Source organism: Thalassophryne amazonica, chromosome 2 (assembly GCF_902500255.1).
Source record: "Thalassophryne amazonica chromosome 2, fThaAma1.1, whole genome shotgun sequence".
In the NCBI taxonomy this organism is placed as follows: Eukaryota; Metazoa; Chordata; class Actinopteri; order Batrachoidiformes; family Batrachoididae; genus Thalassophryne; species Thalassophryne amazonica.
In genome coordinates, this window is record NC_047104.1 from 143,347,315 (window position 1) to 143,365,531 (window position 18,217).

General features: G+C 42.2%; 1 protein-coding gene across 4 annotated transcripts in view; it reads left to right on the forward strand.

Moving 5' to 3' along the window:
* Positions 1-18,217, forward strand: part of LOC117532123 (C-myc promoter-binding protein-like) — a 243,039-nt gene that overhangs the window by 133,763 nt on the left and 91,059 nt on the right. For all 4 annotated transcript variants that reach the window (XM_034195403.1, XM_034195412.1, XM_034195420.1 and 1 more), the window contains exons 5-9: positions 2,683-2,852; positions 4,756-5,015; positions 11,740-11,806; positions 12,020-12,078; positions 17,157-17,301. In XM_034195403.1, coding sequence (XP_034051294.1) covers positions 2,683-2,852; positions 4,756-5,015; positions 11,740-11,806; positions 12,020-12,078; positions 17,157-17,301 — 701 coding nt within the window. The remainder of the gene's footprint in view (positions 1-2,682; positions 2,853-4,755; positions 5,016-11,739; positions 11,807-12,019; positions 12,079-17,156; positions 17,302-18,217) is intronic.

Sequence of the window (18,217 nt, forward strand, 5' to 3'; positions counted from 1 at the left end):
GAACACCAAAGAATGAGAAAAGGATTTCTGCTGACTGAAAAGACAAAGTGACTGAACTGGAAATGATCTGCAGAAGGTTAGGGTAATTAAGGATGAAGATGGTAATATGCTGACAAGCGAAATCAGTGTATTAAGAAGGTGGAGGGAATATTTTGGAGAGCTGATGAATGAAGAAAATCAGAGGGTGAGAAGGCTGGATAATGTGAAGAGAGTTAATCAGGAAGTGTAAGAGGTCATGAGGTAGGAAGTCAGGACAGCTATGAAGAGGATAAAGAGTGGAAAGGCAGTTGGTCCAGATGAAATACCAGTGGAGGCATGGAAATGTTTAGGAGAGATGGCAGTGGGGCATTTAACCAAATTGTTTAATAAAATCTTGGAAAGTGTGGGGATGCCTGAGGAGTGGAGAAGTGTTCTATATCCCATTTTTAAGAACAAGGGTGATGTGCACAGTTGCAATAGCTACAAAGGCATAATGTTGATCAGCCACAGCATGAAGTTATAGGCAAGAATCATGTAAGCTCGGCTTTAAAAATATTGGTTTAATTAAATGTTAAATTTGATGTTGCTTACGTTTAGGAAGATTTGTTTCATAATGTACATGCTGTGTTGGACAACTAATTAAAAGCATTTTAATTTTCATCAGCACTTTGATCAGTAATTTCTAACGTTGCATTTAAATAACTATAGAAAAGCCTGTAGCCTCACAGCGAGAAGGTCCCAGGTTTGCTTCTGAGCTGGTCCTTGTGTGGAGTTTGCATGTTGTTTGTGTGGTTTCCGTGCAGGTGCGCTGGCTTCCTTCCTCCTTGGTGACTTTGATATTGACTGTAGGTATGAGTGAGAGCGTGACTGTGTCTGTCGGTCTGTCTGTCTGTCGGTCTGTGCTGCATTAGATTGGCAGCCAGTCCAGGGTGTACCTCGCTTGTCGCCCAGTGACTGCTGGGATGGGCTCCAGTGCTGTGCAGAGTGGAGGCAGAATTCACGTATTTGTCATAGATGTGTTCTGACTTCTACTCTGTTTCTTTCTATTTTTTTATGCTCCATCATAAAGCATCCTTTGGAATAACCAGGCCAATCTTTCTCCTCTTATTCCCCCCACAAAAGGTCTGTTCAAAGGTGTCATACAGCAGAAAACTTTATTTATTAAAAACTTTATTTTATTTATACAGCACCAAGTCACATGTCACTCCAAGGCGCTTCACAAAGGTAGGGGTCGAACCTTAATCCCCCCCCCCCCCCCCCCATAAAAACACATCTGGAACAGTGGGAAGGTACAACTCCCTTAGGTATTATTTGATTGTAAGAAGAGGACATTAGCTGGTAAAAATTGTGTCTGTGTCTCACAGGATAAATGACCATCACCTCGGTCTTGTCAGAATTTAAGAGGAAGAAATTACTGTACATCAGATTTTTCACTGATGCCAGATAATCCTCTAAAGTTCTCGTGTGACAGATTAACTGCATTTATCTGCATGTAACGGTGTCATTTGCATAGCAATGATAATTAATTCAGTCGCATTTGCAGTATCTGTTCGAGGAGTGCTGTTTAAAGAAAGTATTGCAGAGGGCCTTGTAAGGAGCCCTGCGATCTCCCATATTTTACCAGAAGTTTTGAAGCATCATTATTATAAAGATGGAATCAATCAATCAATCAATCAATCAATTTTTTTATATAGCGCCAAATCACAACAAACAGTTGCCCCAAGGCGCTTTATATTGTAAGGCAAGGCCATACAATAATTATGTAAAACCCCAACGGTCAAAACGACCCCCTGTGAGCAAGCACTTGGCTACAGTGGGAAGGAAAAACTCCCTTTTAACAGGAAGAAACCTCCAGCAGAACCAGGCTCAGGGAGGGGCAGTCTTCTGCTGGGACTGGTTGGGGCTGACGTCACCGACAGGCGTGGAAAAACTCACGCATGCGCACGAGGGTTCAAGCATGTCTGACGTAAAAACATATGAATGAAATCCATATAGTTTTTGAAAAAAATAAAAAGTACCTATACTTTACGGACAGACCTCGTACATGTGATTTGTTAGGATTTTTTTGTTGTTGTTGTTAGTTTTTTAAATAAATTTTCAAAAATCTTAAAAAAAAAAAAAAAAACTTTTTTTCCACATTGTCATTATGGATTATTGTGTGTAGAGTTTTGAAAAATTAATTTCATTTTGGAATAAAGTTGTAACATAACAAAATGTGGAAAAAGTGCAGCGCTGTGAATACGTGGTTGCGCTGTATGCAGTCAAACCTGAGGTTTGCACACACGTCAACTCGTTTAATCACTGGTTCAAGTCCTTTGAAAACGTTTCACTGTACGTATGGTGTTGATTCTGTTTTGTGTAATGCCAGCTTTCTTCCACAGCTTGCTGCAGCACGAAGTTCTAAAATCAGAGGTTTACTCTGCCTCATTAGTTTTCATTAGCTGTTTCAGGGACTAATTACCCAACTGACTCATTGTTTTTGAATAATTGCTGGAATCAAAGGCAGATGTTTCCAGTTAAACACAGACTGTTGCACATTATCACTGTGATTATAGTAAACCGACCTTGTTTTACTCCATATTAAGCTGAGTGGATTGGTGGTTTAACATCTACATTAGCTGTTGATCAGTCATCACAGGGGAGAGTTTGCATTTGGTCGTTCTGTTAACTAAGTCCTCATTTGCTTTTGTATTTTCCTGATAGGTTTATTCAGCAGATATCCAGAGGAGGACTATGATTCATTCCCTCTGCCCGAGTCTGTTCCTCTCTTCTGCCTTCCCATGGGGGCCACAATTGAGTGCTGGCCAGCAAACACCAAGTACTCCCTCCCTGTTTTCTCCACTTTTGTGCTGACTGGAGCATCTGGAGAGAAGGTAAAATGAAGAAATGGAGACATTCGTCCTTTGCTTTTCTCAAGTAGAAAAGTAAGAGCAGAAACAAACCTAAAGCTGCTGCTGCTGACTGTTATCTCCCATCCTGACCACATATGCAACTGGTAGGACCACAACCCAGCACCTCAGTGTAGAACGAGAAAGCCCCAGTGCACTGCAGATGTTCTCCTGTCAAAACGGCACACATGGGTTTGTTGTTTCCGCCACCAAATACCGGTGCATCATATTTCCACATGCGTCGCTCTGCTTTTGTTTTGCAGGAAATAAGACAACCCCAATCTAACTGTGCAATACTTCTGATTTATTTGACACAAACTGTTCCCTGCTGGCAGTGCACACAGTTTTTTTCTTGATTTGCCATTCTAGGCATTTGTTTGCCTTCTATTTGCACGTGTTATTCTGCCCTACTGTAGCACAGTGCTACTATCACTGCTGCTGCAAATTTCACCAAGCAGGACTAATAAAGGAATATCTTAAAATAAGTCGATCCTCCTTTTTCAAGACACATTTATGGAAAAATACTTTCTGAAATATTTTTTTGTTGTTTCTTAGAAAGAAACTGCTTTTATATGGAAAATAATCTTGTTAAAATAGAGGGAGGGACAAGCTACAACCCTAAATCAGAAAGATTTGTGGTTGAAGCCTGCAGATCTGCATCAGGATTTTCTGTCGGATTCCCTTCCTGATGCAACTCCAGTTCTACCCGGAGAGAAACACACACACACACACACCCCCCGGTCTTCCTAAGGACTAATCAGGATGGACTCTGCTGTGCTCTTGGGATCTGACTGGATCGGCAGTTTGGCTGCTTGTCTGACATATTTTTCAGCATTACAAATGTAATTGTATTAATTTTTCCACACCCACAAAAAGGTTAAACAACACAGAACCAATTTGTGCATTTCACCAGTAAAGCCCCAGTCACACGCCACTAACGAAGAACACTGAAGCCCAAAAGAAACGAGAAATCTGGACTTGCGTTGACTTTCGGATGCATCGTTTAACCGTTGCCCAGCTTTGTTCCTGCAGTTGGCACTTCGTCAGAATTTCCAAACTGTTGAAAAATGTGAACGAATCCCAACGACAACCTCAGTTCATCCGTATTCCGTTTTGATGTCTGTCTTGATGATTCCTACGGTAGTTCCCGTAACATCAGCGTTCCGTTTGACTGTCATCCAACTTTGTCCAACCTCCCAAGTCCAACGTCTTGCACAAAGGTTGACTTTATCTGAACGGATCATTAACCAAAGCTGCGACAAGCTGCACGTAACATCCTTGTATTGCTGATGACTCGTCCATGTGTGGGACGAAAAGCAACTCTGTCATACGGAAACAATAGCGGTAAGAACGTTTTATCAACTACTTTAACTATTTACGCACGTTCCAACTGTTTGTGGCTGGCCTGCGTGTGCGCATGCGTTGTTGTTGTGAAGACAAACCACATCTCTCACCTGTTGTCAAGACAACCAGATATTGCACCTGCAAGTACTGTGGACACGAGGACAGGGCTGGCTGCGCTCAGTCTCATACCCGCTGTTAGTCACGTCATTGTGAATGTTTTATTTTTATTTCGTTTAAAGCGTCGAGGTTGACGTTCGCTTCATTTTTTTTCATTAGTTTCGGTTTTGTTTTGTTCCTTTTTGCGCTCTTGAGTCACAGGATCATTCGTCCACCGTTTATCAACCATTTGTGACATTTTGACCTTTTTTCCTTAGTTCAGCTTTGGCCGCGTGCCATTTGACCGGGTCCTAAGGCTCTTCATAGAAAACTGTTTGCATACATCAGGGAAATAGTTGTGTGAATAAGAGATTTTTGAATGCTGTATGTACCACTGTACTAGAATAACATCTGTTCAGCTGTGTATCCAACGTGTCTTTTGCCTCAGGTTTATGGTGCTGCCATCCAGTTCTACGAGCCCTACTCACAGGAGTGTCTGACGGACCAGCAACACTCTCAGCTTGGCCTGCTGAGCTCGGATCCCCCAAAATCTTATACAGCAGCCAACAGCAGTACCCCCCATTCAGTGTACACAAACAAGTGCATATGCCTGCTCTCCCACTGGCCCTTCTTTGATGCTTTCCGCAAGTTCCTCACATTCCTTTATCGCTACTCCATCTCTGGGCCTCATGCTCTGCCCATTGAGAAGTGAGTTATCTTTTTAATGATTTTATTTATTTATTTGGGGTTTTATCTAACGTAGCCACTCACTGTCAGAGCAAGATGCGCTGAGTATCTGTAGCCCCTGCCATTTGGGATGTCAGTGTCATACCTGTACTCACTCACATGTGCAATAAGTACCTTTTGAAATAAACCATTTTTCTTTGATTTTGACATCTTGACATAAGACAGGCAGTATCAAAATAATCAGATCTTTTTCCGTCCGACAAGGAGGTCATATAGTCATGGCTGTGTATGCCACCTAATTAATTAATTAGTTAGTTAATTAGTTAGTATGTCTGCAGGACATCTTAAAAGGACATCAACAAATTTCAATGACATTTGGTTGACAGGTAAACCTTGGACCCAGAATGAGCTGATTACATTTTGATGTAGATTTCAATTCATTTCAGTTAAATTTCATCTATATAGCACCAAATCACAACACAAGTTGCTCCAAGGCACTTCATAGGAGCAAGGTCCAACATTAGCAAGATAGTCAGTAAGGGTTGACCACCCATTCAGGCTACCCCAACCCAACAATAAAACAATGAGTTAAATCTATTCACATATCAAAGAAAATACAAAAACCGTGGACTAAAAAAGTACTAACAAAAATGTCAACACAACTAAGTCCACATCAGTTGTATGATAGAAAAGCAGATGCATTTTTTAAAGTTTTTTTAATCCTGAATAAGGCCACAGAATCTGATCTTAATGTGCAAACTCACTCACTCACTCATCTTCAACCACTTACTCCAATGAAGGGTCATGCGGGTCTGGAGCCTATCCCAGCAGTCATAGTGCATGAGGCGGTACACCCTGAAAAGGATGCCAGTCTCATGCAGGGCCACATATAGACAGACAAACACATGCACACCCACTCGCACACCTACGGACAATTTAAAGTTTTCAACCCACCTAATGTGCGTGTCTTTGGATGTGGGAGGAAGCCGGAGCACCAAGAGTGAACCCACACAAACACAGAGAGAACATGCAAACTCCACACAGAAAGGCCACAGGTGGAAATCAATCCCATGACCTTCTTGCTGTGTGGCAACAGTGCTAACCACTAAGCCACCGTGCTGCCCAATGTGCAAATTGTTCCACAAAGAGGTGCACAATAAAAAAGGCCTCTGTGAACAACTGATTTCTGCTTCACCCTCAGAACACACAGCAGTTCTTTGTCCCAAAAATGCAGAGCGCAAGACAGTAAATAAGGTTTAAGTAGGTCAGCCAAATGTGAGGCAGATACACCATGTAAAATTTTATATGTCAGTAGCAGTATCTTAATGTTGTGGGGTCCCAAGGGCATTTTCTTGATTTTTACCATACCATCAGTAATTTCCATTCTACGGTGCATGTGTAATGCTCATCTGCAATATGAGATATATTTGTTTAGAACACTATGTAAAATATATAATTAAGCTCTAAAACTGAAAATATGAAATGTTTTTAGAAATTCTTCAATTTTTTAGTGAATATACATTTTTATTCATATGGATGACTTGTTTTGGGGTTAGAAATGGGTTTACCAAAGTCTTTAAGTCAAAACGTAGTGTCATGTATGAAAAGATTTTTTTAAACTATGTATAATAAACTTAAATGCAGTGCAGCAGCACCACCTGCTGGGAACTACACTGCTGAGATCTGGAATATTCCAAAACAGTATATTTGTAAAATAATATCACTTACCAGTCTACTGGTCTTTTTCTGTAAGGCCAAATAAAAATAAAGTTTTATCAGGTCAGCAGGATCGTTCTTTTCTTTAAAAAAAAAAAGGAAAAAAGAAAAGAACCATTCTTTTTGAGCGTCAGGACTTAATTCAGATCAAAGCTTCTTTGCTGAGAAGTGGCAGTTAATACACCAAAATGAGAGTTACCTATGCAACTACGGTTCTATGAATTGTGGATGACCGCCAGAGGCTAGTGCTTTAGCACCTGAATGACCTTATACCAGTGCTTCTCAATTATTTTCTGTTACGCCCCCCCTAACCTGACCTGGGATAACAGGCAGAGTGTGTAGTGATCCCCTGCAAGCCTCAGACAGAGGGGACTGAGCCAACCACACCTGGCACCGGGCTGTGGTCAGAGTGGACATCAGTCTGCCAAGCTCCCGTGACATGTAGTCGAAAGCCAAAGAGAAGCATCACTCAGGCTCTGTGTGTCAGTCAGCTTCATTATCCTGGCGAGACCGGGAAAGTGCAAGGGCAAGGTGAGACAGGGAGTGCCCCAGATGACCAATTTGAGCTGCATTGTCAAAGCTCTTGGTAAGGAGGACATCAGTGACCCTACATTGAAGTCTTAGACAACGGGCCTCTGGCCGGGCAGCATCAGCAGGCGCTACAATAAGGCTACTAACAACACTGTCCACTGAAGGCATGTGGTCTAAACCATGCTGCGGTGCATCCGACATTGTGCACAGCACCCTGCAATTCTGTGGCATATGGGTGAAGGATTTAGGGTCAGGCCAGCAACTCTGCAGCTCTTCAGTATGTCAAGGAGGATGAGACACTGAAAGTTGGCTTTCGAGTATCTCTAAAAAAGGACTAGAAGAGGTAGTCTCCATGGGAGGAGCATCCACACCAAGCCATGACAAGGCCAACTGAATGGCCCGTGTAACAACGAACAGGCCAGACTCAGACGCCTGAGGAGCATCACCGTGGGAGGTTGTGGTGGAAGGACAGAGGGAACGCTTCCCTTGTCCTTGAGCTCCACTTCAACCCGGCGGGTCCCCACAAAATAATGACTCTGATGCCGCAATTGACATCACATCATCATCACGATGGTTGGCAGTAGAGTCAGCCCCTCCTCAGTATAAGCGAAGTGCGCAACGCATCTGCGCATGTGTGGGTCAAATGGGGGAAAAAATCCCAACTACCAAACTCGCACCACTCCCATTGAATTTTGTATACAGTAGAATTAGTGGACTGTAAAAGTTAAGGCTTACAGGGATTGTTTCAAAGGCTGTAAGCCTTAAACGACACATAAAATAATGACAGGGGCGCATTGTGCTGTTTTCAAATGCTCAAACGGAATTTATTGGCTTGAAAGTTGGCTGAGAACACAAGATTGCAAAGCTCCGCCGAGTACACACAAAGACGGAAAGAAAAAGAACTGTGGTTGTAAACCTCCGTTCATTCTACACAATTTCGCCACAGAAAAGAAAGATCCAGACGGACGTAAAAGATTGACTAAAATTGTAAGTTTCTTGCGCATATTTATTTTGTCAGTATCCTGAAACTGTGCCACCGTTTTCGTGCATCGGCTTATGACTGTAATGTCGCGCCATGAATGACGTGGCGCATAATATTGTAAAATTGACATGTTCTATAAACAAACTGCATACATGCACATATCATATGTCTGTCAACTTATCAGAACAAACGTGACACCAAAGAGGTTATATCAATCAATCAATCAATTTTTTTTTTATATAGCGCCAAATCACAACAAACAGTTGCCCCAAGGCGCTTTATATTGTAAGGCAAGGCCATACAATAATGATGTAAAACCCCAACGGTCAAAACGACCCCCTGTGAGCAAGCACTTGGCTACAGTGGGAAGGAAAAACTCCCTTTTAACAGGAAGAAACCTCCAGCAGAACCAGGCTCAGGGAGGGGCAGTCTTCTGCTGGGACTGGTTGGGGCTGAGGGAGAGAACCAGGAAAAAGACATGCTGTGGAGGGGAGCAGAGATCGATCACTAATGATTAAATGCAGAGTGGTGCATACAGAGCAAAAAGAGAAAGAAACAGTGCATCATGGGAACCCCCCAGCAGTCTACGTCTATAGCAGCATAACTAAGGGATGGTTCAGGGTCACCTGATCCAGCCCTAACTATAAGCTTTAGCAAAAAGGAAAGTTTTAAGCCTAATCTTAAAAGTAGAGAGGGTGTCTGTCTCCCTGATCTGAATTGGGAGCTGGCTATATGTGAGACCCACCTTCATTGTCGTCATTATGAAGCCAGCGGAGTCGCGATATCTCATCCCTGCTTAGCAAATATTCTGCAGTATCCACAGTTTCAGACTCTGGACTTCGTCTAACCATACGCCAGTTGCCTTCAAGGGGTCAGAAATTGGTTTGTCTCCAACTATCAACAAGGACTGGTCATTTTCGACTCTTTGGCATTAACGGTAGTTTCTGTAACAATGCAGCACACGCAAGCACGGCCAGCTCTTCTTTCTGCTTCTGTCCACTGCCGTACGTAGTCCTGGTTGTAACAGGCAATCCGCGGAGCTTACAAAAAACGCTTTAAATTGGCAACTTTCCAGTGGTTGAAATGATCCAAATCACAGCACTCCTCGCTGCTTTCTGCCGCCATAGCTTGTGGGTTGGTAGTCGAAAACTTTAGCCTACCCATAATGCACCGCACGGCCTGAGATGCACACTTCGCTTATAGTCACAGGAAGGTGTCAACTGCTCTGTGAACCAATGACTTTCTCTGAGCAAATTCAGAGGCTCGGTTGTCAACCTTATCAGACAAGATCAAGTCATGGACACCCTTCTTCGCCATAGCAGAAAGGGGCTCAGCATGCGGTCCCTTACGTGAGTGTGGTGCCAGTGTTGCAGAGGAGATCTCTGCTTCAAGCCTGGACAGTCAAGCCATTCTGTCAGTCAATGGCATAGAAACACAGTTGAAGCAAGCATCGTCTATGAGTGCTTGTTTCAAGTGTCCATGTCCGAGACAGGATGGGCATAAAGTATAGCCATCCTCTGGGCTCAGAGGCACCAGACAGCTACTGCACGCATGCACCAACGCAGTAGACATTAGCGCGTGTGGGTACAGTGAGCGAGAGCACTCACAGTGTTCCAGACTCACACCCAAATGTTGAAAGGTACTCGCAGAGCAGCAGGCAAACACAGCCTGTGAAAAACAACTGCTGTAGGAAAAGAGCGAAAAACACTCACAACCAGCAGGGCAGTCAGAGAATACTCCACACATAACAGTGCAACAGGAGCGCAGACGCTCACAGCACAGCACCCAAACTCGGCACGTGTAGCAACAGCCGTAGAGCAGGAGCAAAAAAAACACAATTACAGCACAAACTCAAAGAAGACGTCAACGAGCTGCATGTTTGGAGCAAGTGACGAGGGAGCGGAAAAACACAGCAGCGTCCAAACTCATAACAGTGTTTTCAAAGCAGCAAAGCAAAGCAGGCACGTGGGCGTGAACGGCGTGGGAAAAAAAGAGCTGGGGGTGTGTGATAAACACTGACCGACAAATTAACATTCATACCACAGCATCAAGACAGTGCGGCATGTCCTACATGTCCTACAGCGCGACATGCCCCGGCATGTCCCACACACATTAGAATTGCTAACAAATGAACTTGCACTCATAGGAAAACGAGAGCGACACATCCCGCAGACAGTAGCAGAAAACATGTGAAGCCACAACCGCTCACTTGTAGGAAAACAGAATTACTCACCGAGAGCTGAGGCCAATTCAGTCGGACACCTTCAGCAAACGGGGGTCACTCACCCACAGCGGTAAGCAGAACAGAGTAAGAACTCATGGTCTTGCAGCCTGTGGAGGGCGCGTATGCACAGCGCCAACCACGGAAGGTTGCAAGGCTCTGATCAACAAGCAATCCGAAAAAGTTCGATCTTCTGCTTCTCATGCGAGAGATGGACAAAGAACTGAATGCTGGGTAACGTGTGCGCATATACTGTCGCTGACATCACCCAGGTCACACCTACTGGCTTGACTTTGTTGGTATAAGACTTGACCTCTGAGCATGTGCGCATGGAATAATCCAGGTGCTAAAGCACCGCCCTCTGGCGGTCAGGAGGAATGAAACCAAAACTGCTTCAAAAGGCTTCTCTGAAATGAAGGCAGTCTTAAGAAATACCATTTAAACAAAGCTGAAGTGTCCTGAAAATAGAATATAAGCAGACTGCAGTCTTTTGACAGTCTATTTAAAAGAAAAGTCTAAATAATTTAAATTGTCCAAAAGGAGAATGATAAAAACAAGGTCAAAAACAGGACACCCATTAAAAACAGACTGAAAAGTTAAACCACAATCGAAATGTGGCCCAAGCAGAGGGTCGCCCCTTTGAGTCTGGTCTGCTTGAGGTTTCTTCCTCAAATCATCAGAGGGAGTTTTTCCTTATCACTGTTGGCTGTGTACTTGCTCTGGAGGTTGGTAAGGTTAGACCTTACTTGAGGCAATTTTGTTCTGATTTGGCGCTATATAAATGAAAATAAATTAAATTAAAAATACCAAGCACAAAAATAAAGTTAAAAAACGGCCAGGCTGTCATGCAGTAAGTGGCCCCTGCACCTTTTTCATACAACTCTGCCCTTTAAACATCCTGATTACACCACTGGGTATAACCCTTTGAAAAGGAAACAGACAAAAAAAAATAAATGTCAACAGAGGATTGTGGACTTTGTTAGTTGTGTGCACTCTTAAGTGCACACTTAGTTTTTTTGTTTGAACTACATACCTTTGGAATCATTTTGGTCTTTTTTGATGCTCTCTATGTTTGGCTGGTTAAATTAAATGGATAATATAAAATGCAAAGATAACCACGTCAAGGTGTTTGTATTATTTTTTGATGTCAGTTAATCATTGGATTCATTGGACGTCTTATGTTTTGCTGCTGCTCATATCTATTTCATATGAGATGGGAGCACTAACTGATTATTCTGCAGCCCAGTGGTGTTATTTTTGGCCTCACATCCTCAAATTATTTTTCTTTCTCCCAGGCACATCTCTCATTTTATGCACAAAGTTCCCTTCCCTTCCTCTCAGAGGCCTCGGATCCTAGTGCAGGTATGTTTGGGTGGCAAGGGGGGTGGTAAAGATGACAAGAACAAATGGTCTTTAACATCTGGTTATCTATTATTTGTTTATTAATTATCTTGCCTGTGTCATGTTGCCTGTGGTGTAGTTAAATATATGTATTACAGATGAAAATTTGAAGTATTCAGTGCAGACATTGTATGCTTGGGGAAGTTTTCATACAAAGTTCCAGTTTTTCCGCAGCTCTCCCCTCATGACAGCCTGATGCTGAGCCAGCCTGTGTCTTCTCCTTTGCCACTCAGGTAAGAGAAGCTGTGTTTTTGAAGCTCACATCTAAAACCTGGATTCAATCCATCCATTTGATGAACTCACTTATTCCAGTTAAACATCATTGGGGCAGTCATTGTGTCCCAGCTGTCATTGTGTAAGAGGCGGGGTATACCCTAGACCGTCTGCCAGTCTATTAGTAGCAGGAATCTTGTGCTTAAATCTAAATATATATGTATCAACTGGCTCAGGAAAAGTCTATCAAACATTATAGTATGTGCCTTTGGTTAGATTTTAGATTGTAAACAAAATATGTGAAGTGTACTGTACCATGGTGGATCAAAATGAACAATTATGATAGGGAAGAGTTGTAGTATAGCCAGTGTGGACATTCTTTTCTATTTCTTAAACTTGATGTTAGTAGCAATGTCCTAGTCATGTTTTCCAAACAGAGTCCTGCTCCATACACTGCTCACAGACCTGGATATTGACCAGTTACAATGATTATCAGCTTGTGGGGGATACCACCAATTCTCAGGATGTTGTAGAGAGCAGCCCGATCAACCAAGTTGAAGGCTTTCTGAATGTCACCATAGGTTGCAAAGAAGCAGTGGTTATACTCTCGCTTGCGTTCAATGTGTCCTAGAAAAACTAGGTTGCAATCAACTTACTGAATTATTGGTGTGAATCCAGACTGCTTGTTGGCTGACCGTTACTAATTTAGTTCAAACTAATCAACGTCTGCTCGATTCAGCCTTTCAGTCAGCTCAGAGGTGTCTTCATTGTCCATATTAAACAGCTCAGGTCAAACACTGATGTTAAAAAAGTTTAGATTACAAACCCAAACCAAAAACAGTTGGGACGGTATGGAAAATGCAAAATAAATAAACAACAAATAAATGCTGTGATTGTTACATTTACTTTGACTTCAGTTTCATTGGAGACAGTATGAGCCCAAGATATTATTTTTTTGTGGTCAGCTTCATTAAATTTTTTTAATATATGTCCATTCCTGAGTTTAAGGCCTGCAACACATTCCATAAAAAGGTTGTGTTGGAGGCAATTTAGGAATATTAATGAGGTTAAAAAAATTAATAATGATTTGAACGATACATGATAATGATGATGATGATGATCAATAATGATTCAAATGGGTAATGTCAACAGGCGGTATTGTGATTTGGTACAAAAGCTGTATCCATGAAAGACTGAAGCTCAGAGGCATAAAAATGGGCAGAGGATCTCTAGTTTGTCAACAAATGTGTGAGAAAATCATTGAAATGTTTAAAAATAATGTTCCTCAGCTGTGTGGTTAAACGTTGGGCTTGAGACCAGAGGGTCTTCGGTTCAAATCCCAGCCTGGCCTGAAAATCACTAAGGGCCCTTGGGCAAGGTCCTTAATCCCCTAGTTGCTCCCGGTGTGTAGTGGGCGCCTTGCATGGCAGCAGCCTGACATCGTGGTGAATGTGAGGCATTGTTGTGTAAAGCACTTTGAGCGTCTGATGTAGATGGAAAAGTGCTATATAAATGCAGCCCATTTCCTCAACGAAAGATTGGAAAGAATTTGCATTATTGTCCCTCTATAGTCCATAATGTCATTAAATGATTCAATAAATCTGAAGAACTTTCAGTGCATAACGGGCAAGGTTGCACACCTAAGCTGAACAGCCATGAATTCAGATCCTGCAGATCGCAATGCGTGACGAACAATCATCAATTCATCAATAGCTGATATAACCACATGGTCAAGGTCACATGGTTGGCAATCCCTCGTCAGGCACTACAATACGGAGTTACGTTCACAAATACCACTTAAACCTTTACTGTGCAAAAAAGAAGTCTTATGTTAACTTTATCCAGACGCGGCATCAGTTTCTCTGGGTTCAGAGGCGTCACACAGTAGAATTATGCATTGTGGTCACATGACGTAGTATTTCAGATCTTTTGTTGAGGAGATTAACGCTTTGCGCTCCAGACAAAAGACGACAAGGACCATTCCGACTGTTATTACAAACAAGTTCAAAAGCCAGGGTCTGTCATGGTATGGGGTTTTCTCTGTAACCCTGGCAAAGACACCTGACAATTCTGTGATGGCAGCATTAATGCAAAAAAGTACATTGAGGTGTTAGAGAGGGTTTTAGAATAAAGTATCTATCTATCTATCTAGAGCAAAATATGCTGCCTACAAGGCAACCTCTTTTTCAGGAACAGCCATGCATTTTGAAGAAGAGTTGAAACTGCATTCTGCACACATTACAAATGCATTTCTGCAGAAGAAAGAGACCTGACCTCAGTCGAGAATGTGTGGAGAATTTTGAAACAAAAACTCGACCAACTACTCTGTGCTGTTGCACACCTTAAGGGCCATTCACACATAGTGCAAAGTTTGGTCGACATCTGGTCAATTACGGCCGCTTATGTGGAATAAATAAAAAAATAAAAACCAGTCGGTACCTGTGGGACCACATTGCGCCGCGTATGTAGAATAAATAAAAAAAAAAAACAGCTGGTACGTGTGGAACCACATTGCACCGCTTATGTGGAATAAATAGAAAAAGAAAAAAACACAACACACCACCTGGGATGCGAACCCATGCCTTTCAAAAGTTCTGATTCCCAGTCAGAGACTTTACCACTAAGCTATGGAGCGGTTCTTTGAAAGCTGCTGGAAGCTGCCTCATATCAGAAAGAACAGGAAGTATTACAAAAAAGATTAAAATCTCACACCATATAAAAAGACATTTATCAACTAAGCAATACAAATATGATCTGTCTGTTCCTCTGGTGATGACCCATGGTCACAGACATACAGTCATGAAATGACATGAATGAGAAGCAGTGTGCTCTGATCATGTCCACATCTACTGCTCAGGTGCGTCCAGTCGGCTGTGCGTGTTCTACCCGACACGTGCGTCTTGTGGACGGAGTGCCGCAGCACAGACACTGCATCATGTGGAACTGAGCTCACATGGGCGACATGGCAGTCAGATGACGGTCTGTTTCAACCTGGGGGGGCTGTCAGTGTCCACTCCATGCGTGCGCTCATTTGCTGCTGCTTGTCGCCACCACAGCGATATATGTTTTTATTTATATCCACATAAATACAGCAATCAGACATATGTGCCTCACAGTGGACAGTTGTTAGTCCATGTCTGTCCAAGCACAGTAGGTGTTGTCCAGCTGGAATGTCCAGAATGACAGATCACCACTGCTGCTCCTGTCGGAAGCCACGCCTCATGTGAGTGGAGCACACACACCCACATGTCTGTGTGTGTGTTTGCAAAGTCACACTCGTGGGGAACTTAGACAAATTTCACAGCAGTATGACAGTGATTGTCTACAGTCTGTTGTCGTGCCAAGAGTGCGACTGGTCACACATTTTCTAAGTGCCATGCGAGCGGTGTTAGATGTTTGTGCGTGTCACCTGGAATTTGGCCGGCACCTACTGCGAGAGGGTGCAATGGATTTGCACAACACACAGGCGCTTGTGTGCGCAAATAGTTGTAGCAACGGGTGTAAGAGGCGTTGGGGGCAGGGACAACATTACACGGTTTGCACACGATTCCTGCGTCATGCGCACTAAATGTGCACTTCGTCCAAACTTCGCACTGTGTGTGAAGGGGCCCTAAGACATGTTTGCATTAGGAAAAGGACAAAATAGCACCCTGACATGCTTCATTGCTTGGTATCCTCAGTGCCTAAACATCTACGTGTTGTGAGAAGGAATGGCATCATTAGAAAGTGGTAGATGCTTTATTCTGCCAGCTTTTTCTGGAACATGTCGCAGGCCTGAAATCCAAGGAATGAATGTATATTATTAAATGAAATTGTTGACCACACAAATCATCAAATATCTTTGGTTCATACACTCTGCAATTAACTTGAAGTGAAAGAATAACTTTTTTTTTGCATTTGCTATACCATCTCAAGTTTTTCGTGATTTGGGGTTGTATACTAACATTGCAGAGATGCTGAGAAATTGATTCAACCTTCCAATACAGCTTTCAGTGTATGAAATTAAATAATATTAATGAAATAGGAAGTAAAAGTCCCAACAAGGCTCTCTGCTCTGCTTCCACATGCAGCTTGCTGTGTTAGATTCCTTGAAGTCACCACTTACCACAGAGTGGCCGTACCGTGGTCGACACACAACCTCTTTATCACTGCTGGATACAGCTAATGGAGATAGAGAATCAAGAGCCAGCTGGGGTGCACACTGCTGATACCAGTATTTTGAAAAATGTGTCTTTGCCACAACAATACCCAGCTCAGTATCAGTCTTCATTGTACTTGTTGTTGTATCTGGTGCATTTGTCATCCTTTTATCCAAGCTTGAAATCCTCTTTGGGTTCGTTTTTTTGATGGCATTTCCTGGCTCATAGCATCAGAGTTGTGATATATTAGCAAAAATACTGCTTTTTAAAACTCCATTGATCATTTTCTAACATAATACATCATCTTAGATGCTTATAAGCTGCCCGTGGAGTTCACTAACTGAGGAATCTAATATCTTTGAACCATATTGCTCTTTGTTTAAGCTTTCCACTGACTGTATGTAACAATGGACATGCAAAACAGCAAATATATAACACCTATCATCATCACCCATTTAACCCCTTAACGCCTATTGTCGCATATATGCTACAATATTTGACTCAAATATGCAACATACCAAATTGACCAGTATGCCTGTTGTTGCAAATTTTGCAACATACCATTATTATTATAACATTATAACATAAAGTCATTACCAAAATACCAAAATTACTATTTATTTTTTGTGCAAAAGTGAAATTAATAATCTCAACATTATTTACCATCTATTTAAAGGCAAAAACACACACAAAACATTTTTTTATATACAGCTATATAAATTTAGGCGTTAAGGGGTTAAATGGAGATTTTACAAAGGTTGGAGGCATTAGTAAACGTACACATTAGCTTTCTTGGTTCATTCCTTGTAATAAAATACGAGTACCATGTGACCATGATAAACCTCTTTTAAATGTTGAGTGATGAGTATTTTGTGTAATAATAATTTGGATATTAGCATTTTTAATACAAATATTGGGTAATGTTTCACAAGTTTGCTCCTTGGTGTGTCTCCCCCCAGTGGTGGCCGATTTTCCACACTACTTCAGAACCTGGGCCCAGAAAACACAGTCACTCTGCTGGTGTTTGCCGTCACTGAACACAAAATCTTGGTTCACTCATTACGACCAGCCACACTGACCAGTGTCACTGAAGCTCTCGTGTCTGTAAGTTGCTGTATTCAGCTGTACTTTAACATCTGCATGCGTTCAATTTATTCAGTCTCCTACCAGTCAGAATGTGTTTCATTGTTACATGAATTAATTGGAAGTTTCGTCGAAGACATTCCTTCCAGGGTACATTGGTTTCTCTTCTGGGTCATATGGCTCTCATGGTTGAAGTGTGTGTGTGTGTGTGTGTGTGTGTGTGTGTGTGTGTGTGTGTGTGTGTGTGTGTGTGTGTGTGTGTGTGTGTGTGTGTGTGTGTGTGTGTGTGTGTGTGTGTGTGTGTGTGCGTGTGTGTGCGTGTGCGTGTGTGTGTGTGTGTGTGAGATTAGCCATAGGATCAAATGATCTTGCTATGCTGATGATATATTGCTGTATATACCTGTCTGCTGGAGTGTTTTGTCTTTTTTTTTTTACTGCTGTTAAAAGCTGAATGATGATGGGTATTTGATTTAACATTATCATTTGGTGATTGATTTTTGACCAGTCTTCTTATATTTACATGGAGTGTGCTTTTTCATTTGCATAACATTGCAATAATTAGACAATTTCTGTGTATATGCATTGTATCTTCCAGCATTGACTACTGTATCATGTTATTCTCTGGCTTACCATGAAATAGTATAAGGAGTTTTGGGTGTCAAAATTCAAGCCCTTGTCCGTATTGTGACACCTGGATAATGGATCAAGTAGTGCATTGCATGTTGGTCTGAAATATGGTGGGGACCTTTAAGCTCAGACAAATAATGTGGTATACGAGGTCTGTCAATAAAGTATAGGTCCTTTTTATTTTATTCAAAAACTATATGGATTTCATTCATATGTTTTTACGTCAGACATGCTTGAACCCTCGTGCGCATGCGTGAGTTTTTCCACGCCTGTCGGTGACGTCATTCGCCTGTGAGCACTCCTTGTGGGA